The 23,970-nt window shown below is 36.5% G+C and overlaps 1 protein-coding gene across 1 annotated transcript in view; it reads left to right on the forward strand.

The window, feature by feature from the left end:
* The window catches only part of LOC124798491 (protein retinal degeneration B), a 565,476-nt gene extending 542,922 nt beyond the window's left edge, over positions 1-22,554 (forward strand). The window contains 3 exon segments of the mRNA XM_047261931.1: positions 453-633; positions 5,763-6,037; positions 19,654-22,554. Of these exon segments, the coding sequence (XP_047117887.1) occupies positions 453-633; positions 5,763-6,037; positions 19,654-19,777 (580 nt within the window). The 3' untranslated portion in view covers positions 19,778-22,554.
* Positions 22,555-23,970: the final 1,416 nt, after the last annotated feature.

The raw sequence follows: 23,970 nt of genomic DNA on the forward strand, positions 1-23,970 counted from the left end.
GTGTGCAGGCTAGGAATGTGCGATGGAGGGGTTGCGGGTGCATAGGGCAGAAGCTGACAAATAGGTACTGGAGCTAGAAAGATTTGGTGCATGATGAAGATGATGTGAAGATGTGGATTGAAATTGTTGCAAATCTAGTAGTGTTATTTGAAGCTACAATATTTAGTATTATGATGGCATGTGGAATTTGGTTTCTTTCTCTCATGACACTGATAGAATCGTTCGGTGTGGGGCGACGGAAGGGTGAAGTGGACTGCGGTAGTCGTCATGGGGTTGTGGGCCACTGCAGCTGTGATGGGGACAGAGCCCCTCCATCGTTTCTAGGCCCCCGGTTAAGATACAATACAATACAATACAACTATTAACACATGTGCATTGTTAAAATTATACTCCATTTCTAACATTCAAAATGTTGAATTGTACTATTATAATTTTAGATTTCTGTTTGGCAGGCACTGGCAAGAACTGGGTTATTTGATAGTGTACATAACAGGCAGACCAGACATGCAGCAGCAGAAAGTGGTCTCATGGCTGTCACAACACAATTTTCCCCATGGTCTCCTTTCGTTTGCTGATGGCTTTTCTACAGATCCACTGGGTCACAAGACAATGTATCTGAGAAACTTAATTCAGGTAAAGGTTATGTGAACTTTTCATAGACGGGTAAGTGCAACACGTGCTGATCTCAGTCCTCCTGACCTCAGTCTCCATTAGCCCTTATTGCACCCTGATCTGTAGCCCTTTCCCTTTCCCGTTCACTTACTCTGCTCCCTCTCCTGTACAGAGCCTCCCTCTTACTCTCTAATGTCTTCCTCTCCCAGTCTACTCCTCCACATCAGTGTGTGTCACATGTAATTACCCCATCATGTGCCAGGGCCAAGTTCACCAGTGCCACATTCCTATCTCTTACACTTGACTCCTCTCACTCCTAGCCCTCAGCCATCTTTCTCCTCCAACTCCCCACCCTGACCTCATTTGTAACATTCACTCTCTTGTGTTCCTATTTAACTAAAATTTGATGGTGATAGTATTACCAATCATTTGCTTAGGCAATCACATGAGTATTTATTTACTCATTTCCGAAATACATCATAATTACTTCACAGAAAAATGTTTAGTTTCATAGTTTTTTTTGTTGAGTCATGCAAAGGAATTATTACTAATTATTGTAAGGTAATAGTATGGTTGCTGGTCCAAATTAGACATATATTTTAGTATACAAGACAACTGTAATCATTAAACTCAAAATTTTAGTAAATATTGAGTCTTTGTGTAAGTCCTTACTATTACCTATTGGCCTGACACCACCACATTGTCAAAGTTTCATTCTTTGTTATTCAGTTGTTTTTCTTCATTTAGGAGTTTGGCTGTTATGAACAGGAGCTTGTATGTTGTTAACAGCTCATTTTTCATCTTTTTTGGAGTTAATCGGTATGGAATGTCAAGTAGATAAAAATGAAAAATTCCAACACATTTTACCCTTAGAATTTAATCTAAGATCTAGTGCTGCTGGAGCCTTAAGAATAATTTGTGGCCTGTAGGGGTGAAGCTTTTGGTGGGAACTCTCTCATTTCTGAAAAGAAAAACTCAACTTGTGTGATGAACTGCATTCCAGAAAACCACCTTATTTTGATAAAAATCTCCCAAATCTGTTGTTTTACAGTAATGCTCACCAGACAATTTGCAGACTGTCACAAATTACAGAATGTGATAACACAATCATTGTGAGCCTTTTGCATTCATTGGTAAGATACAAAACTTGGGTATATGGAAACCTCATGTGTTAAGTGACACCAACGAAAATCCATAAATAATGATATGTTTTTTCCTTGCTGGTCTTTTATGTAATTGGCACAAGCCATTCCTTGGGAACTTTGCTCCAGTTGACAAGAAATGGTGCCTGTATGTGAATTTAAAGAACAGAAAAGAATGGCTCCACCTATTGAAAAAAGAAAGACCCCATATGCAGGATTATTGTACATTTGATGGAACCAAACCAACATTCTTCACCATGAACTGCTAACATGAAATGTAATTGTAAAAGCTGCTGCATATACCAAACAGCTAAGATGACTTCCTTTTGCTACTGAAAATTAAAGATCTGGTAAATCTATGTTGTTAATTCATGATATGCATAACCATATACTGGTGGAATCATCTCATGTATGATTGCTGAACTTGGTTGGGAGCCATTTCCTCACTCTCTATAATCACCAGATTGAACCCCACTTATGATTATATTTTTTCAGGCCTCTCTTTAATAACATTCAGGGACAAGTGTTTCATGATGAAACTTCTTGTAGCATCTGGTTATCAGATTTCATCAACATTAAATAACAACAGTTGTACAAGAGAGGCATAGAACTCCTACCTGAATGATAGCAGACAGTCATTGACACAGATGGTGATTACATCACTGAGTAGTGTACTAACAAAATCAAATCATGGCATTATAAAAAGGCATGAACTTTTTCAATAAATTAAATTTCTTCACCAAAGTTTTGTGAGGAAACTGTTTAGTGGAATCAACTCATCACTACAATATTAATTTTGCTCTTTACTGTGAGATACTAATAATTACTTCATCACACTAATGATTACAAAAATAGTCTGGATAGTTGTGAGTAAATCAACATCTGAAGTTACTGTGGAAGTAAACTTGCAGACCTACTTTCTTTGCATAGATACTCTATTAGCACAAGTGCACATGGATGAATATGCTCTTGTTGCACAGAAAATAATGGAGTGCTAAACAAAATTTAAATATTTATCTTAAACTTGTTTAATAATACTGTCAGATGCTAGCTATTTCCAGATAAATAGAAATTTTTAATAAGCCTGAAATTTTACTTCAATGTTGTGCAATAACCCATTTTAACACACTATTTTTTCCCTTCAATCTGTAAATCATTTCTCAAGAAATTCAACTAACATTATTGATCTGTGAAAATCATTTTTAGAATAAATTGCCTTTCTTTCATTATAGTTATAGGACTAAGGTAGATTTTAAGATTCAGACCAGGATCCTTTCAAAGAGAGACAAATTGAATCAGTGACTGATTGGGTACACACATCAGTTACATTGTACCAGTGTATTCATGAACAATGCATAATAAATATTTGTCAGTGCATTTGCACAAATCTAATTAAAATAGTGCTTTGGCTGTAGGTAACAAAAGGAATTACTGCATTGATGAGTATTATACATACATACCTCAGCATTTATGTAGCTCACACATCACTCTTTTCCCAGTTACTAAATGCCATGCAAGATAATTAGTATTCTCTCACCTTCAAATACAGAATGAATCTCCATCTGATGCTGTAATTCCTTGGGACTGAAAATACTTCAGTCTTACATCCGCATTTGGACCTGTACAATCCGATGGCTAACAACCTTAGGTGCATTATCCTTTGTGCCTTCCACCTTTCCACCTTTTTCGTTGGCATGCTTTTGTCTCCCTAGTGTAGGACTTGCCTCCATTGTTCTCATTCTGTCATTACAGAAACCACAGTGAAAATCCAATGAAACTTTGCACAGATGTTGGCCAGTTCTGTAGTACGTCTATTGATTGTATCACGTTGCTCTTTTGAGTTCTGAGTGCCCAGTGAGCATGTCAAGATGCCTAGAATATAGTGTCTCCCACCAAGTATGAGGACCTCAGGAGAAATTTTGCCTGAAGCTATGCAGCCCACATAACTTAACTAGCAGCAGTCTGCAGGCACAATGAAGATGCTCCTGCAGCATTTTTGATAGAAAGTGTTTAATCACCCACAATACAGCCCATAATTGGCTCCCTCTGAGTTTCATCTCTGTTCACATGAACTGCTGACTATGAAGACAACATTTTGGCACAGGCAGTGAGCTGTAGACCAGTGTAGAGAATTGGCAGAAAGCACTGGCAGCTGTCTTCTAACACAAGGGTATTGGAAAGCTGTTACAACACTACAACAAATGTCTAAGTCAGAGCAGTGACTATGTAGATAAATAGCTGGAAGTTGTAGCTAACTGTCACAGATAAAACATTTTTTTTTATTTTCATAGTAGTTTCCATTTCGTGGTCAATTGGAACTTATTTTCCAAATACCCATTGTATTATTTTGCAGTATACAATACATATATAGAATATGTCCATATTGAGCACAAAATTACAAGTTAATATTCAGGGTGTCTACCAAAGGACTCCTTGGTTTTAAAATTAAATTATATAAAAAGGAAGATCAATAGAAGAACGCAACAAATGGAATGTTTACTATGAAAGCTGTAAGAATTTTACACAGGAATGTTAAAGTAGTAGCTACAGTTGCAATACATAGTGTCTGTAAATAGTACTCAGAGGCCCAGAGTGATGAATTCCACTGGAGAAAGGAGGTTAACACGTAGAAAGTAAAGGTGGAAATTATGTATTCCATTGAACAACATGTGTTACTGGTACTGGAATATTGCAGTATTTGACAGTGCTGCTACAACAAAGCACAGGTTTCAGACATGATTTAATGTTCCAAAAGGACCCAGTGTGAAAACCATTCACAAGTTCTTCACCAAATTCAAGTAGACAGGTAGTGTGGCTGAAAATTTGGTGGCGAATGTTGGCCAATGTTCAACTGTGGTTACTCCTGAAATTATCTTCCACAGTTTCTGAGCTTGTTTGGCAATATACGAGAAAATACACCCAAATAGTTATAGAAGAGAGTGATATGAAGTGTTTCAGCATACCTACAATATTTAGAATCAATCTACATGTTGCAGTTCAAAATGCAAAGTCACCAGGTCAAACTCATGCCTGTTGTGAGACAAACAGCTGACTTTGAAAGCCAGATTCTCACAACAATGGAGTCTTTTACGTTGGCTGCATCTGGTTCACAGGGTTTCAGTGTACAGCAGAGGTTTATTTGGCCCTTTGTCCATGTGAAATTCAGTAAGTAGTGACTGGCTAAGAGTTGGAGGATCGACCAGACACTAAGTGGTCCTTGCAGCATAGGGTCCGACCACTTCACACCAAATAGGTGTTTTGATTTCTTGATGAATACATCAGGAATAGTCACTGTGTTGGATTATCCAAAATTTACTGATTCAGGCACGAATTGGCTCCCTATTCACCCAGCCTGATTCCTTGTGACTACTTTTTGTGGAGTGCATTGAAAGACACTGTAGAACTACCCCACCATGCTGGGTGAGTTTGCATCATTGATCTGTTTGGCAATTGAATCCATTTCTGCAGAGACATTACCAGATGTGATGGCAAATGTCACTGCTTGTTTGCGCAATCTCTCCACTATGAGGAGATGTCATTGCAAAGAATGGTTGCAGACTATGTGCTGATATGAGCCATACAGTGTACACTACCATCTTTTAGCAGTTTTTGTAACCACTAATTCAAAACTGCTGTATAAAATACTTAAAGATTTCACAATAAACATAACATTTGTTGCATTCTTGTATTAATCTTTGTTTTGATGCTATTTAATTTTAAAATCAGGGAGTTCTTTTTTTAGACAAAGCATACAAATAAAAACAGCCGAAACATTATTTATAAAAAGAGTGAAAATTATGACTGACATGAAATGTTGAAGTTACACTTTCTTCCCCACTCCACCCAGTTCAACATACACAACCCCTCACAGCAGCCAAGCTTCAGCACTGTTATATTATAGTCAACCAGGAAAATATAGCTGTGTGTGTGTGTGTGTGTGTGTGTGTGTGTGTGTGTGTGTGTGTGTAAAAAAAGTGCAGAACGGCATTTACACTCTTGCTCTTACAGGAACATGGGGTTGCGATTCATGTAGCATATGGTAGTAGCAAAGACATCAGTGTGTACACTTCAATTGGTTTGAAACCAAAACAAATATTCATTGTTGGAAAAGTTTCAAAAAAGCATCATACACTGGCAACAATTTTGCAAGATGGATATGCAGCACATTTGACAACTTTGATGGCTCCTGGTGGATCTCGGCCTGCCCAAGGAAATGCCAGAATGGTCATACCAAGAGGATACTTTGGACTGCCAGGACAAAATGCCTCAATTAGAAGGCGCAGGTAATAATGAAGTTTATTTATGTCAATAATATTGAAAGTTCAATAACTCTGTGTCATTTTGCATGATGATGCCTTTGATACATCAATTGAATCATCTTGTAAAAAGTGGAATCTCATTTATTGCATGTAAATTGTTGGATTATTGATGTGACCCTTCAGACTTATTTAATTTTGAACAATGGGATTAGAATATGTAGCTCTGATTATCCTTCATTCACACACACAGAAAGTGTTTAAATATGAATGCTCATTTAGTAGAAAATGGAAAATTCCAAATTCTGTATATTAATTATTTCCTATGTGCAAGCAGTAGTTTTGTTTATTGTTGTAATTTATTTTATTATTGCATATCAAACTTAAATTCTCAATAAAAGAGAAACGAATTTGATATAAAAATAGTCATCAACAGAAGGTGAGTGAAAATGATTGGCTACCATATTTGGCATCTGGTCAAAATGTAACACAAATTTAGTCAAATCTGTAAGCCATCTCTTCACTTGCTGATCAAATTAATTCAAACTGGTCTGTTTCTTCTGTAGTCTATTGCCAATATGATTTCAAATTTTAATTAAGTATTTGTGTCTTTTCTTGTCTTTTAGGCTTTTGTGGTAATGTGTGTTAAGTATTTGAAATCCCACATTTCTGGTCTGAAGTATCAGTACTATGTGGAGAAGCTTATTATTTTTTCCGTCACACAGTTACAACACATGTAATGAGAATTGTTATTTTGTTTTCGGGAAACAAAATGTGTACTATGTTATTCTTACTGTTACTGTGCTGATAGCCTTGTTTCTCTCTCTCTCTCTCTCTCTCTCTCTCTCCCCCCCCCCCCCCCCCTCCCCTCCCTCCCCCCCTCACCCTTTCTTTCTTTTTCCCCAAAAATTGCAGTAAATGTAGACAGGCACAGCATTTTTTGCATTGTGAAGCAGTTGCTCATCATTTTCCTCTACTGAGCTCACTGTGCAATGTTTTGTTAGTCTCCCATTACTTTCAGTTAACGAGAACTGCCTTTAAAAACGAGTCCAATACTTTGCTTCCTCTTGTTACATATTCTGGGATTTGCAGTATTTGGAATGATTGTTCCCCAAAGTTAACACTAAAGTATGCAAACATTTTCTTACTCTGACCTGTGGTTTTATGGTGCACAGTATAAGGACTTAATATGCATTAGTACAGAGTAGATAAGAAAATTTTGTTGAACTTTGATCACTAATTTCATCAGAAGAACAGTTGCTTTTGTTGTAAACTTTACAAGAAGAAATGCTGTCATCATCTGAACTGTCATTACATTTAGAACTAACATTTAAAATTTGCTTTACAAGATGATCTCTTCCCCTAAAGCAATATTTTTTATAAGTCATTTCACAACTGGAGAACAGAAAGTTCAAACTGGTGTATTGCAATGTAGACAGAACATACAAAGGGAAAAACATTGGAGCAAAAAGGAATGCTGGAGCGTATGCAACACCCTCCTGTGGCTTTACAGTTGGGCTATATTGACTTATAAAGGGAGCTGTAACTGTGCAAGCCATAGTCGCCGAATAATGTGAGGACCTCATGACAGTGTGGCTCATCATATCATGAGTAGGGGTTACCACTGCAGTTCTGGCATTCTCTCAGCTTTGGAGAATAAATAGTTTATTTTGAAAACAAGATCATTATGAGACCTGCCCAGTATACTGCAATAAAGTTCATCAGTTTCCCCATCGATTCATGTACTCAGTATCAGATTGCTTCAGTATGGCAAAACATGTAACATTTACGTTACACAGTCATCTGCCTACGAATTCATATTAGCTATAAATTTTTATAACAACAAAAATAATCAATTATTTATAATATAACGTAAATGGATAGATAAAATATCTACTCACCAAGCAGTGGCAGTGGAACACACACACAAAAGGATTTAACTAATGCAAGCTTCCGGAACCAGTGGCTCCTTCTTCTGGCAGAAGAGTTGAAGGGAAAGGAAGAGAGGTGAAGGAAAAGGACTGCTGAGGTCTAGGGAAAGGGGTACAGTTCGAAAAAGTCACTCAGAACCCTGGGTTATGGGAGACTTCCAGACGGGATGAGCAGGAAATACCTTCTCATCCCATCTGGTAAGTCTCCCCTAAATTGGAGTTCTGGGTGAACATGAACTGCACCCCTTTCCCTAAACCTCTCCAGTCCTTTTCCTTCACCCTTCTTTGTTTCCCTTCAACTCTTCCACCAAAAGGAGGAGCCACTGGCCCCAAAAGCTTGTAAAAGTTAAATCCTATTGTGTGTGTGTGTGTGTGTGTGTGTGTGTGTGTGTGTGTGTGTGTGTGTGTGTGTTCCCCTGCTGCTACTTGGTGAGTAGATTTTTTATCTATCCATTTATATTATACTATATTTTTTTAGACATAGGTGTAGCTTTCTCCCATCATTCTTTCATTTTTTTGCATAGATGCATAAAAATTAGAAGTTTGTGTTGTAGAGACTATATGCAACATGTAACAGCTTCACGACTGCAGCATGTGATCATTGGCCATAAGTGAGTAAGGAAAATATTATGTGACTGGAAGATTACTGTCTGTTTCAGCAATGAAACCACAGTCCCTTCACCTCCTCGTGGCAGCCTGTACATTAAGAGAAAAGTGTACATTAGTCATGTGTAGCACAACTGTACAAATCCAGCACCCATCGATTTGTAGTAGCAGTTGTTACGGAATCTTCTAGTCCCCTCATGACGGTAACTATCCATGTTTTGTTTTTCAATATACCTTGTTCAGTGTTTATTTTTCAAGGCCTATGTTAATTCTTGTGTTTGATCCTCACATATGTGCTCTTAATCTCACAAAACTAACCCTTTATCTTAAAACTTGACATATACTGCTGCTTCTGTTTTGTTTTCCAAACATTGGATAATCATAATTTTTCACAGTTCTAAAACTCATATATAAACTTTGTCCTTAAATATTATGCATTTCAAAACGTTCCCTGTATTCAGATATGAAACCATTTAACGCTGAACAACGTGAACTAGACACGTTCTGTAGTTGTTTGGATGATTCACCTATCACACACTACTGCTAGCTCTTAGCACATTTATCCCTCTGCCTTTTATATCCAAAAGTATCACAGTTCTCTTGTAAATACTCAGTTTCTGTTGCCAATTCTTTGAGTCTTTTCTGATTGTCAGATAGGAAAACATTATTTCTACAGAAATGTTAAACTTGAAAGTTAAGTCTGAAACAAGTGTTTATTTTCACAATACCTGTAGTGTCCCTACACAGCAAAAACAGTATTTATATGGAGTTCTGAAATGGAGAGCACAGGCTCTTAACATTTCTTCAAGTTTTTTTTCTCATTAAACCTGTTCATGTCGATCAGTAACTAAGATCTCGACAATTGTTTCTGCAGAGAATTATGTTAATGGTAATTTATTGGGTGGAATATACCTAAATAATTTTCAGCAAGCCCTCCAACATTGTGCCTGTACAAGTCCTCACCCCTCTAACTGTGGCTGACTATAATTTAAATATTTATTAACCTTCTTTGAAATTAATTTTTATTAAACTGAACAGCAACTATACCTCACACTCTAAACATGAAACTAAAAAAAGTGAAAATAAAACAGTTAAAGGAAGATATTAGATAAGAAGTGGCCGTCTTTCATATGAAAAGGTTTGTAATCAAGTAACTGGAAAAAATTAATAGTAGACATTAAATTGCTTTACTGTTGAAATGTTTCTGTTTGTTAAGCATGGCCGGTGAGTATATTTTACTTCTGCTGAAAATAAAAATTGAAGGAAGCATAAAAATCTTTCTTTCTCTTCGACTGGACATATTTCTGTAAATTACCTAAACATAAAAGTAATGTATTTGTGGGAAGCTAGTATTTCATAAATTTGTCAATTTGTGGTATAATCATTTCAGTACTAGTAGAAATGTATATATGGTATAAACGGTATTTATTGTTTCTTCAACTGTAAGTAAAATAATTTCCAAAATGAAATTACAACTACTAAAACAGAAGAAAAACAAGAGACATTTACCTACTAAGAATAAACTGAATATGTTAGACGCATACAGAAGTTGACAGAAACACTAGCATTCGTGACAAGGTTTTGCTTAATCTAGCAAAATGGAGAGCAGAGGAATTGATGAAGTGAGGATTAGAAACAGAAGTTGCACAGATCCTTTGTCAAGCGGTTAGAGTAGGACAAGAGGAAACTGAGACGTTGTCCCTTGAAACATTTTGCATTGTTTGTTCCCCTTTCATATTTTTTGTCAGTGAAGGAAGCCATAATGTAACAATTAAATGTAGATAATTATTAGAGTTCTTGGAAACAGACACAATGTCTTACAGCTGATGTTCTTGTAGATGGAAGCATAAAGTATTAAATGTTTTTGTATCCTTAAAAAGTTTTATGAGATGATAAATGAAAAGCACACGTTTGTTGTGCCTATCTCCAATATTAAACCTTTACACAGCAAGTAAAGTATAATACAACTTTATGTATGTTAAATACAGTCTCACTAAATACGAACTAATCATGGCACAAATGGGTGCAAACCTCAAGTTGCTTCCTAGTTCCCTGAGGAAGTTTGGGGGAGATGACTGGCTGTATAGTAGCTGGCCACTGAAGCAGAACACTGCAGGCCCCTTTCACATTACTAAGCACTGTGAAGCAAGTAGAGAGTAGGTATGAACTCTGCAGAGCACCACTCACAGGCACTTTTACATTGTGTTCCAAGGGGTGCCACATGGCTTTGGGCAGAATGTTTGAGCTGTGTGATATGGTCACCCCTCTGACTAAACTCTCTCATTGCAAAACCAGGAGCCCCTCTCATGAGAGGAAATTTGAATCTTAGTTGCCTGTAAGAACATGTGAAAATTAAAGGTGGCCTGAGAGGTGACACTACTTTTGGTAATGGAGTCTGTAAATCCTGTGGCAGTTCTGAGGCATGTGTTGCGAGTTCCTGTGAATTAAAAGATGGAAAAAGTGAAGTGCTAAAGGTTATCAGTGCTGCATAATCTGTATATGCTGGTTTTAAGCATTCAGTTGATATAGTATTGTGCCTGCCATTTTTCTTCATAACGAATGTGTTTCCTCTTCTCATAACAACATGAAACAGTCCCGAATAAGGGAAAGTGTGGCAGTCAGATGGCATCATCTCGGATCATGCGCCAAACTCTCATCTGTGTAAATTTTTATGTATCTCAATTTTTCTGTCACAATGATTATGTTAAGTGGTATGAGGTGGCACGTGGATGAACACAGTTGGTGGATGAAGGCTGCAGAACCTTCCTCAGTCAGTGGAGGAAATGGCGTAGGTGAAACTACTTTCCATATATTATCTATTCAGTTGAACAGCGTATGTCTTTCATAAACACTATGCGAAGTCCAAGCAGCGCCAAGGATAATGCATCAGACTAGGCCTCCATGTGGCACTTTAATGCCACCTTTAAAATGTGATGCATTCGCTCTACCATCTCAATGCTTGCAAGATGATAGCTAGTCTTGAAAATGTGCCTACTTTCACAGAGTAGGACTAATACCTTAAAAAGCTGTTTGTCGAATTGTCATCCTCTTTCTGTCATAATGGTTTGTGGGACACCGAACCAAGATTGCACCAATTCTCATGCACCAATTCTCAAGCCATGGACTCTGCCGCTATATTGGGAATATATACTGCTTCTGGCCATCTCGTGGAATGGTCAATCATCATAAATGAATAACAGGATTCCTCTTTAGTATGGCAGAGGCCCAACAATGTCAACATGAATGTGAGTTTACCTCACTGTAAGTGGGGAGGGGGAGGGGGAGGGGGGGGGGGGCAATCCCCTGGCATGAATGTGTGTCTAGGGATCTTGCTGAGTTGGTAACTCTTGCATGCATGTGCCCAGGTGCAATAATGCTTCTGCGTACCCAGCCAGATGACTTCTGTGCAACAAGCTTGGCAGAAGCTCTGATGTTTGGGTATGCAAGGTTGTGGTAGACACTGAAAATCTCATGCCACCATCACATACGGATGACATGCTGTTGCCTCCTATGACTTATGTTGCACCAAATTCCTTGGTGCATGGTCTGCCTAGATATGTGCTCTACCTGTAAGGCCATTGATTCTCAATTAGCAGTAATGTGTTGAAGGAATGCATCTTTTTCCTTGACCAGCCATCATGTCAATCCAACTGATTGTATTCAATCCGGGCACTAAAGACTACACTGTTGAGCGCCCATAACACCATATCCATCCATCCATCCATCCATCCATCGTGTTCAATCCTGTGCAGTTGCAGGACAGACAGTCTGCACAGTGTTGTTTTTTCCAGCTACATGTTGTATGTCAGTAGTAAACTGGATGATGAATTCAGCATGCCTGCACTGGCAAGGCAGGTTGAGCTCAGTCATCTGTTGACATACAAAGGTTAGAGGCTTGCGATCAGTAAGTATCTTGAAATGTTTGCCTTCTATCCAGGGTCTTCAGTGTTTGATGGGTAAGCAGATGACAAGTAACACACTACCAGATACCCTCCATTTTTGTTGGCACTGACCGCCACCTGACTTACATCCACCATTACTGCAGGGAAGCACCTGGAACCAGATGTGCCAGTAAAGAAGCTATAGCTAGTGCCACCTTTAAATCATGAAATGTAAGCTCCACTTTCCTCATCCACAGAACTTTCCTGCTGACAGACATATTGTTTCTAGTCAGCAATCTGTCGAGCAGTTCTTGCATTGCCTCCAAATGAAGTAAACATTGCCTGTAGTAGTTTAAAATCCCTATGAATCTGCGGAGACCTTTTAATGCAGTCAGTAAAAGCATCTGCTGAATAGCTTCCACCTTCTCAACCAGGGGAGAAGAGCGTGCATGAGAGACAGCAAAACCTGAAAAATTCACTTTCTTAATTCACAGTCACTGTTGATTATCATGCTATAACACTCTAGGCATTGAAACACCAATTGTAAGTGATTATTACGCTGCAGCCATGTCTCAGAAAATACTAATATGAGGGCTAATCAAATATAAAAGGGATACTTGTTCATGAGCATCAACAGTTGGTATGACCACACCCCCTTTTCTAGTATTGTTGAGTGAGGCTGTTAGGAGATAGGAGAGCCGACAATTACTTACTTCCAACAGCTTTGTCACTAATGTTCATGATGTTGGAGCAACAGGTGCACTGCTCAAAGCATAATTATAAAATTTCTTGCTTGTGAAAAGGAGTTGAAGTGACAGAAATTTTTCGGAGATTGACTGCACAGTTTGGTGATCAAACATTGTCAAGGAAGTGGGTGTTTCCCTGGCAGTTCAAGAAAGGAAAAGAATGCATGGAAAATCAGCAAGGTGATTGCTGTACTTGGACCAGCATTACAGATGAAAACATTCATGTGGTTCGAGACATTCTTAAAGGCAGTCAATGGGCAAGAGTATCAGAAACTGCAGAACAGGTCAGAATAAGTTATGGGACCTGTCAAGGGATCATCAAAAATGACATGCAGGTTCGTAAAATGTATGTTCCAGATGGAACCCTTGCCTTTTGCCTGAAAATCAGAAGTTGAGGTGTTTGGACATCTGTCAAAGGTTTAAGCAAGGTTGCGAAAGAAGGTTGGATCATTACCTGTGACAATACGTGAGCCCACCACTACATTCCCAAACCTAAACAAGCTAGTAAGGAGTGGTGGAGGAAAGGGGAGGGTGTTCCAGTGAAAGCAAGGCAAGGTTCTTTCAACCGGTTTTTGCATGAGCTATACACAATGAATGCTGCATACTACAGCAAGCTGTTGAATAAGATGAGAGATGCACATCACCTAGAGATGAGACCAAGCAATTTGACAGGTCCTCCTCCTCCAGGACAATGCCAAATAAATACTGCACATCCAACACTCTCCAAACTACAGGAAAAGCAGTGGACTCATCTCGATCCCAGACCTGTCACGCTGCGATTTCCATTTATTTGGACCACTTCAAGAAGGTCTAGGAGGGCACAGATTCAAAAATGATGAGGACATGGATGAATTTGTTCACAGTTGGCTCATGAAGCAACCAGGCCTATTCTGTGATGCAGATTAAATACCTTCCTTCTCGCTAGGAAATATATATTTCTAAAGTGGGAAACTATGTGGAAAAATAAATGTAACTGCCTTTTATTTTTCAATACATGAATTGTTCTAAAAATAAAATCCTGTTTATACTTGTTTCGTCCTCGTACATCAAAACACATAGCAACATAGCGGAAAACGAATTTGTGAAGCGCTGCCATGTTCGAACAGCATTTCATAATCTGAAAGGGATAGAATAATATTCAGACAGTGGTGTTGTGACAGCAGACTTATATTTATGTGCATGGGCCACTGGAATTTGTGAATATGCCTTGCACAATCGATCACACTAAAAACATGGACATCAGACATATTGCAGTTAAAATCCGCAATGTTAGGGATGGGATATCTGTCAGGAATGGTGCAGGTATTTATGACCGTATAGTTCTTCACAGTCTCAAAGAACCATCCTTATTTCTACCTTTTGAAACAGTGATGCCTACACACTGTCAGATCTTAAGATGGTACCATCAGTAAGCATTTCGTCAAACTCCGCGTACATGGTCAGTAGTTTCTCCGGTGCTAACTGACATGGCCAAGCCATAACAAGCTACTCATATGTAGTCCAGCTGTGATGTTATGTGGAATAGCAATGCTTGTCTTTTGCAGAACTGGGTCTGTGAGTGTGGGGAATTCCTTAAGTAGCTGCTGAAAGAGGTTATCATCTGTGCTTGGTGTGACCCGTTGTAATGTGGTCTGGAATGGTGGAGCACCTGTTGCAGTATGAAACTAATCATGTATCGCACACTTTCAACATGCACAAAAATAAGACCAAAGAATAAGGAAACAAAGGCAGTTATGTATTCTGCATCTCAAAGATGAATTGCACTCACATTGGTGTTGATTCGGTATTTATCGCAGTCACCACAGGTTTCTCAGGTTGGACATTGTTTTCACACCATAGAACCGGTACCAAATTGTTGGGGAATGCTTGCTTTTGGAACTGGATGAGTGATTAGTTGATTAAGTGGAAGGGGTAGAATGTTGTAAACTATTATACAGAATTAATTATTGAGGATAAACTGATGATGCAATGATTATAAATTATACAGAATGCAAAAGAGCACGAATAAGCTCCGAGAAAGAGACGGAAGGGGTCAATGAGGCATCTAGTTGTGTGAGAAGAATATTCAGCTGACTAAATGTAGGACAATTGTGTCTGAAATATATTCCAAATTAATTGTCTTGTAAGGATCATAGAAGTCTTAGGAAATGGATAAATGAACAGAAGAAGATGAAACAGATGTAAATAAACTGTAATGGTGAGAAACAAACAAAAAGTTGGTTACAGATTGTGTGGTAGTAGGGAAATAGAGAATATGGTTGTTACAATTTGAAATGAAAGATGATGATAAAAAGAATTTTCTGGTGTTGAAAAGAATTTTCCACTTATGATCCAAAGAATTTAGTGTTTTACAGACTGATGGAACAAATAATGTGACTGAAGAAAATGGTGAACAGGCATTCAAGAACTGATGGCTAACACATTAAAATTAATTTTGTTCTTTAATGCATTAACTGTGACACACACACACACACACACACACACACACACACACACACACACACAAACAAAATTATTGAAGTGACATAGCTCACAGCAGAAGCTTGAGGCAGAAAGAAATAACTGTCTCTTCTGATGCTGCAGTGTGATTGGTGAGTGGTTTCGGGCTGATGTGCACACATAGGTGGGAAATAGCAAGCTGGACCAGAGTTACATAGAAAGAGGGAGGGGGAAGCATTACACAAGATGTTCTGCTAGCTAGGACAGATTTTTTAGTTACGCTCATAGTCTAACAGCAGAGTGGTTTTATTTCTCAGCAGTCATGTGTGAGACATCTGATTGCAAATAAATGATCTTATTCCATTATACAAAAGACTTCTACTTTGCAAATGAGCTTCTGCTTTTTAGTCGTGGATTTCATGTGGAATTTATTTATTACTTTAGTATGATACATATGTATGTGCACAAGTACTTTAATTTCCTTACTTTTAATAAGAGAAATATTTTGTATTTTTTTAATGTGAAGATTTATTTTGCTTTGCATGTATTAACTTAGTTTAGTTACAGATATTTACACTTCCAAATGCCAGAAAGTTTGATAATTTATAGGAACTGTGTTTGTTTTTTAATAACTTGTGGTAAGCTTTCAGTTTCCTTTTGATTCCTGTTGGCAATTTCTTATATATTTGTGTACAAAAATCTAGAAGTTCACTTTAAAATTTAGATTGTGCAAGATAATTTCACAGTTTTATTTTACATCTTGTGTTATATGTTTTTTGAACTTGCTATAAATTGTCTTACTGCATGATTTTTGCAGCAGTTTTGTAGAATGTGTAGTATATTCATTTTGGATGTAAGAATCCTAATTTCTTAACTTGTAGATCACCAGAAAATGAAAGAAAATAGCCATAAAATACACTGTCAATGTATATTTGCATGCTTCCATGTGCAAGACCACCTAAATGAGTTTCTTGAATAACTTATCTGTTTGTTGAATTCTGCTTGCTGTTCACAATATATGCTGAAACTAGCTTCCACTTTTGAGCTGATAGCTACTCGCAGTAATTATATAAATTTTCTACCTGTTTGTTTCACAAAACCAAATCACACACATATTGTGTTTGGTGTTGCCCATTTATGCATTCTTAAACAGAGATACAGTCTGGTATTCAGTGCCTGCTTCTTGGAGAAAGGGAGAAAATTGTGTGTGTGTGTGTGTTTGTTTGAAGGGAACAAAATATATATAATTTTTTTACTGCAGTGGTAGGCCATTTCATGCTACCCTTTTCACATTTTGCAATCCCTGCTCTTTCTGCTAATCAAATATTGTCATTGTGTTCCAGAAGAAAGTGCTTGGTAAGCAATATATATATAGTATGTCACTATAAATTTGGATTGCTTCTCATGTGCCGAGACACATGGCAAACAAAACTTCCATCCTGTGGGCACTGACAAGAAAAATCTGAAAACGTAAAAGCCATTGGAAGATAGAAGTATTCTGTAGAACCCAGATGAAAAGTGACATACATGAGGGATATATACACTCACTACCTAAGGAGAATGAAGAAGGAAGTTAGAGTTTGATGTTCTATTGACAGTGAGATCGTTGGAGGTAGAGTTCTGGGTGTTGAAGGAGCCATATTGGTATTTGCCTGAAATCATTTAGAGATACTGCAAAACACAGGATTTTGAACCTTGAGCCATCCGAATACAAAACCAGTATTCCAACAATTGCACACACCTGCTCATTTACATTGTTAAATAATTAGTTTCTAAGAGGGGTGTCACTTGAATGAAATACAAAGGGATAAATAGCAGTGACACAATGATGGGTAAGATGACTGAGTTTTTAATTTTAGCTTATGGGCAACTTGGTGTGACATTAAATAAATTTACAAATGTTACACAATTTCCTAGGGAAAATATGGCTACATGCTGACCATTTACATAACTAGATTTTTACTTTAATATTAATGCACATTACATTTTAACAAATGTAGCCAACCATGTATAGATATTGGATATGCAGAAACCTTCCTGTGTGCTTGAAGAAGCCATGAAACAGAAACGATTTTAATTTGCTTTTGTAAACGTTTCCTTTGTTTCCTAGCACATTTAATTTACATGGAAGGGAGTCAAACATTTTTACAATTACATACTTTACTCCTCTCTGTGCATGGGTAAGGTTAAATTGTGGATATCATGTTTATGAATGCTATTATCTTTTACATATCAAACTTCATAAGTGTAAGTGTATTGTGAAACTGTTGTTACTAAGCTTAGTTTTTTAAACAGTTTCCAATTGAGATTTGACCTTCATACTTCTGCATAAAGTACTGGGCAATGTAACTAACACCAGAAAATGATTTTTCAGAATATATGGACTCAAGGATATAAATTCCAGTGACATCTAACATCCACATTGAACAGTTTTTTTTAACTTCTTCAGTACATAGAGAACTATAGTGGTCTCTGAAATCAGTAAATTTATGTAAAAGTTTATTATGACATAGTAGAGTAGATAAGTAGTGCAAGAGCAGAGGCAGTGGCCTTTTTAAAAATGGATGTAAGTGTAGAAAGTAATCTAGAAATAAACTGCATAATTATGATTGTGAATAGGTAGCATAATTTGTTGTTAGTGTACTTTACAGGATTTGCCTGGAGAGGGTGTGTGTGTGTGTGTGTGTGTGTGTGTGTGTGTGTGTGTGTGTGTGTGTGAGAGAGAGAGAGAGAGAGAGAGAGAGAGAGAGAGAGAGAGAGAGAGACCCTTACAATGTGTTTCTGTCCAATGAACAGTTTGTCAGTGTGTGGCATCGACTCAGAAAATTATACCATATTACATTAATAAATAAAAATATGCAAATTAAGCTAATATTCTGATACCTTCATTACCAAAATCAGCAATCAATTGAGGCCCAACTGTTGCTACAGTCACACACACAAAAAAAGGGAAGGATATGTGAGTAAAAGAGCATTTTGTAGGTGGCACAGATTCCTGTTGTTAGAGATGGGAACAGGTATTTAGGAATTGTGTCCATTCATTTGGTTAGATGAATAGCATGACTTACACTTCACATATGTGATGGAAATTAATCATTTACTGCAGCATAATTTGTATAATTACAATATTAATTTGGTATTGCTATTATACCAAACATGTAATCTGTAAATGAATGATGTCTTCGTTTCTGTAAAATTTGACTCACTGTTTATTGCAAGATACCTAAGTAATTTTTACTGTTACCTTTCTGGAAGCTGTACATGCACCACTAGTTCTTAATTCTTACAGGTATTTGTTACAGACATATGTGCATGGAAAACATACATTTTGTAAAAAACACTTTAACTTTGCATGGGTTCAATTTGCCACATAGTAGGCAAATCATCTATTCTCTAATAAGCAGCCTTCAAGTAAATAATTTTTCTGTGGTTGTTATTTCAGACTATGGGAAAAATATGTACAGAATAAAGAAAAGTATCATAACCATCATATATTGAGAGACCAGCAGATTAAATTGGTTTATTGCGCTATGTTATAGTAAGTTTCATTAATGGAGAAACTGCTTATGTCTTCTCATCCTAAACTATTCATAACGGGGAATTTTGTATCATGTGGAAAATTAAAGCCAATGTAAAAGAAAATTAGTCCAGTTGTCCATTGTGTAGCTGCCCCCCCCCCCCTTGCCCAGAAAGAAAAGGACATGGTGTATTGACAAATTGATGTCACACAAATTCAGAGCACAAGAAAACGAATGAAAACATAATTATTTGATAATACAATGCTCTATAGACAAGTGTATGGAAGTTCAGGAGGATTGTCTCATGTTATCAATGCAGCATGCCTACATCAGCTGTAGTTTCTATTCTTCCTTGTTAGTATCTGGCTTTGATGTTTAATTGCAGTTACTCTTTTGCTTATTTTACAGTACTTAGTATGGTTTATTTTACTTAAAATATCCATAATGCAAATAATACTGTACACAGTGATCCATATAAGAATAATTAAATTAAAAATGCTTTAATTTCATTCTTTACTTCAGTCGATCTGCAAAGCGTGCAACGTCATATCCACTAATGGGAGGTGCTGAATCTCTGGACCGAAGTGCTAGCACTAAGACACGTTGGACTTCACGCTTCTGTGCAACTTCTTCAACTAAGCTTTGATGAAAACTTTATTTCTCAGTCTGGCAGTTTGTGAGAAGAAGTTTAGTTTTAAAATAGAAATTTGTTTGGTGGTTAAAGTATGACAGGAAATGTGGAAAATTTGCATTTAAAATTGATGTTGAATTTAAAGTGAGATGTATTTGCTGACATAAAATCTGTGACATATTCTACAAAATAAAAATAAAAAAATTCATCCCCTTTCTCCAAAAAAGGGGTAAGGAACTTCATTCATATATTCAAACATAAATTCTAAAGACATGTTTATGTGGGAGAGAATGTTTTGTTTCATGTATGTCTTTAATGCAGAATGCACGCAACCCGAAGTGTTCGTGGGCTGCAGAATGGATGAGTGCATCTTTTTTACTTCGTTGGAAATATTTATTTGAATATAAAAAATACGCTTACTTGTGAATATTGGTTACAAATATTCACATCCTTTATTGTTCCTTTTTGATGTCTGATGTGGAATGTGTGTTCATTGTAACTATCAGTGTAAATATTGTACAGCAAAATGTAAGATAATAGTGTTATTTGTTGCTATCGTTTGCAAGAAAATAATATTACTATAACTTCTTATGCTATGTAAATATTTACCATTAATATGGATCCTAAAAGGCTATATTGTATTGTAACTCTCACGAATAGGTTATCAAGAATGTATGTAAATGGTTCGCACTGTAATATTTAAGCAGCCTAGCCACTTTAATTGAAAGTATCTCTATATTTTTTGTTATCTTTGTTGGAAATGATATTCAATTTTATCACAGTCTTCATTAAGACTCATTGTGATAATAAGTTTTTTTTTGTGTCCTTGAAGGAGTCTTCCTGTTACTCTTGTCCTTTTTGAGGTGTGTCTACCACGATATTAAGAGAAATTTAAAAAAAGTATATTAGTTAGATATTTTTAAAATGTTGTTATTATTTATCTTTTGTAAGGATGTTGTTTTTATGCCCTACTTAATGTACAAATGCGGACAAGATCGTAGAGAAATAATAGTGTTTATATAGACACTTCATCCTTCACATATTCAGATGTAGTGAAGTATAGGCTATTTTGTTGTTATTTATATAGGTCGTTAAATATTTGATATGCTCCTTTGCATTTCAGATCCCTGGTAGAATGTTCCTCTATTCAGATGTGATAGTCACCTTTACAGATATGTGAAACTGTTACTTCAATTGACATTCTGCAGTTTTGTAATCCTGAATGTAGAGTAAATTTAACTATCTACAGTGCTATAAAACATTATTTTTCTTTTTATGAGCATCAGAGAGTAGTAAGTGGATAATTTTGACACCTGAATCAAAAGTGAAAACATGAAATAAAGTATGTATTGTTTAAGAAAAGATACAAATTATTACCAGAAAGCACAGATTTTTAATAGTATAATCAAAATTAGTTGTTAAAAGTAAACACAGCTACAGAAAAAAAAATTAAACCTTCAGTTGAATTTCCTTTCTTCCAAAGTGAGGAAGTCTTTACAGATTATTTAAAATGATGAAAAATACCTACTTGAGGTTGGCACGCTAACTCCTGAAGATGGATTTTGTTGAAAAGTGGTTTCTTCCATACATTTCACTTGGCTTCACAAATTGAAATTTGATTTCTAATGAACAGATGTGACAGCAGAGTGCATTTATTATGCTAAACTCAACCAATAGAAAATTACACAAAAATTGCTGCCTTTCTGTATCTTCTGAAAAGTTTAGTTTAGTATTTACTATAGAAAAACATCTGTTGTTGATTCTTCATGCAAACTACTTCTACCTGACATTCACACTAGAATACCTCTTGGAGCACTGTAATCTATCAGTCAGTGAAACGATGCAAATAATGTTATTCAGTGCTGTATAAGTAACTCCTCAGGTGTCAGTGTGTCCATATTCTACATTCTCAAACATAACTTTCTTAAATTGTAACTTCCTAAGCTCTAATTTTTGTAGTGCTCATTGACCACACCCTGATAATGCCTTTGCCCTGAACTTCATCAATCATAGTGTGACTTCATTTTAGTGTTACGAGCATTCTTACTGTATGTAATAAAATTATAAAAACTATATTGAATCTCACACTTTGAAAAAAAAAAGCCTGCTGTGTTGAGTGATATTACTATAGTTTCTTAGTAACATGAAGTACCAATATCTTTAGAAGGTTATTCTTAATTTCATATGTTTTCAAGATTATTTGTGTACACAGTACCTGAAATAATAGATATTTCTAAGTACCACATAGAATTTTCCATCACAGTAGTTATGGTTTCAAGAGTTGAATAATTTACACATACTTTTAATTTCAGACTGAATCTGTGATTTATTGATGTAGCTCTCAAAGACCAGTTTCAGTTACCTTATAGGCCATATAGTTTTCACTTGCATGTCTTAATTTTGTGCAATAGATTTGTAGTGAGCATCTTGTAAGTGAAATGTAGAGAAGAAGTTTGTAGCTATTTCATCAAAGGTTTTATTCAAAGATAAGGCATGGATGGTGCAGTTGTGCTTGTCAACAACTGGAGGTGTTTGAGGAGATGCAGAAAAAAATATGGAATTTTATATAGTTACCAGTAAGGGACATACTACAGAAATTAATTACAAAATGAAGCAGATTATTATATTTTGAATGGAAATGTTAGCCACTAATTTGGCATGATAAAATATCTATTTTCTGACTTAATACTAAATTAATTTCAATTATTATATGTCCATTTAATTCTGCTTCTTTATGCAAGTAAAACAATGGAATAATTTATATTTTGTATTCATACAAATATATTTATAAAATAAAGAGCATTAAATAAGCAATAATTTCTTTAAGCTTTTTTATTTATAAACCAGCTTCTATTCAATGTTAGTGATATTTTTCACTTCTCCATTGACAGCAAATAAGAGGAGGAACAAGTTATCCAGTGCAAATAGAACCCACAGAAAATATAATGGGTATAGGCTGTTCACATTGCTAAAGATTTATTGATCATGGATAAGCATATTCAGTAAACACTATAAGCAAATACGAAGCAGTACTGTGAAACAATTTGTATATGTACTTTATAATTATGCTTCACTTGGAATGGCATTTGTTGCCCATACATAAGAATTCACCGAGAGTACTATATGATAACTGACTACAGGCTTTGCCATAAATCATATGCAGTTGTCAAAATGACAGTGTGGTTTTCTTTTATTTGTAAACATTATGTAGATCATAAATCACATAAGACAAGGTAGCAAAAATAGGCTATACATATATGAACACACCCCAAATACAAGTGAACTTCTCTGCTCTGAGTTTGAACTGGCTTCTTTAGAATGATGTACAAAAACTGCAAATTTTACAGCCTAAAATATTTCCTGCTTACAATGATCCCTCATGTCTTATGCTCGTTTTATCCAATGTTTGTTAACGGTTGTTCTCAACAGGCTATAAAAGTTCATGTAGTCAAAGTTTTCGTTTAATGTTGTGAAAGGACTGGTAAGTAGATACAGTTAAATGAGAAGTAAGTCATAGTCTCCAGCTCCAGTACCAGCATAGAAGGCAATGGGCAAGATACGGCAGTTGGAAGAAATGGAGCAAGAAGTCACTTGACCAAGTGGCCAGCAGATACAGAGAACTTTACTGACTAGTCGTTTCAGTCACATGAAATAAGGATAAAACAGAGGAGACATTCATTTGAGAGAAAAAATGCTGAATGGAATTTCACACTGTTCATTTGAATATAATTTAAATGCCACATAGAGCAGCATTTTCTCAGAGAATACTGTTGCTTTTGTAATCTGCACGTAAATCATTTTTTATAATGTTAAAAAAAGATCTGACCACTATCTTTAGGTGAGACTTAGCAAACAACTTTCTCATCTGAGAGTGCCTCCATAGCTGAGTGGTTATAATTGCTGCCTTTGGTTCAGAAGAACCTGGGTTGAGTTTCCGATACCTTCTCAGATTTTCCCTGTGGCAGGGGGGTCTCGAATGGAGTCCATCCAATCTTGTAGGGCCAAATGGGTAGTTGCTTGAATAAAGTAGTAGTAGCACTATCAGGATTCTTCTATTGGCAATGGTAGCTGGAGGATTCACAACATGCTGGCCACATGTCCCACGATCATCAATCTCTCCTCATACTGCCTTGTAGGCAGTAGTTGGCCAGACAGAAGAGGCCTATGGTCCACCAAGCTGGGGGTGGTGGTTCTCACCTTAAGATGGC

The sequence above is a fragment of the Schistocerca piceifrons genome, chromosome 1, assembly GCF_021461385.2.
Source record: "Schistocerca piceifrons isolate TAMUIC-IGC-003096 chromosome 1, iqSchPice1.1, whole genome shotgun sequence".
NCBI lineage: Eukaryota > Metazoa > Arthropoda > Insecta > Orthoptera > Acrididae > Schistocerca > Schistocerca piceifrons.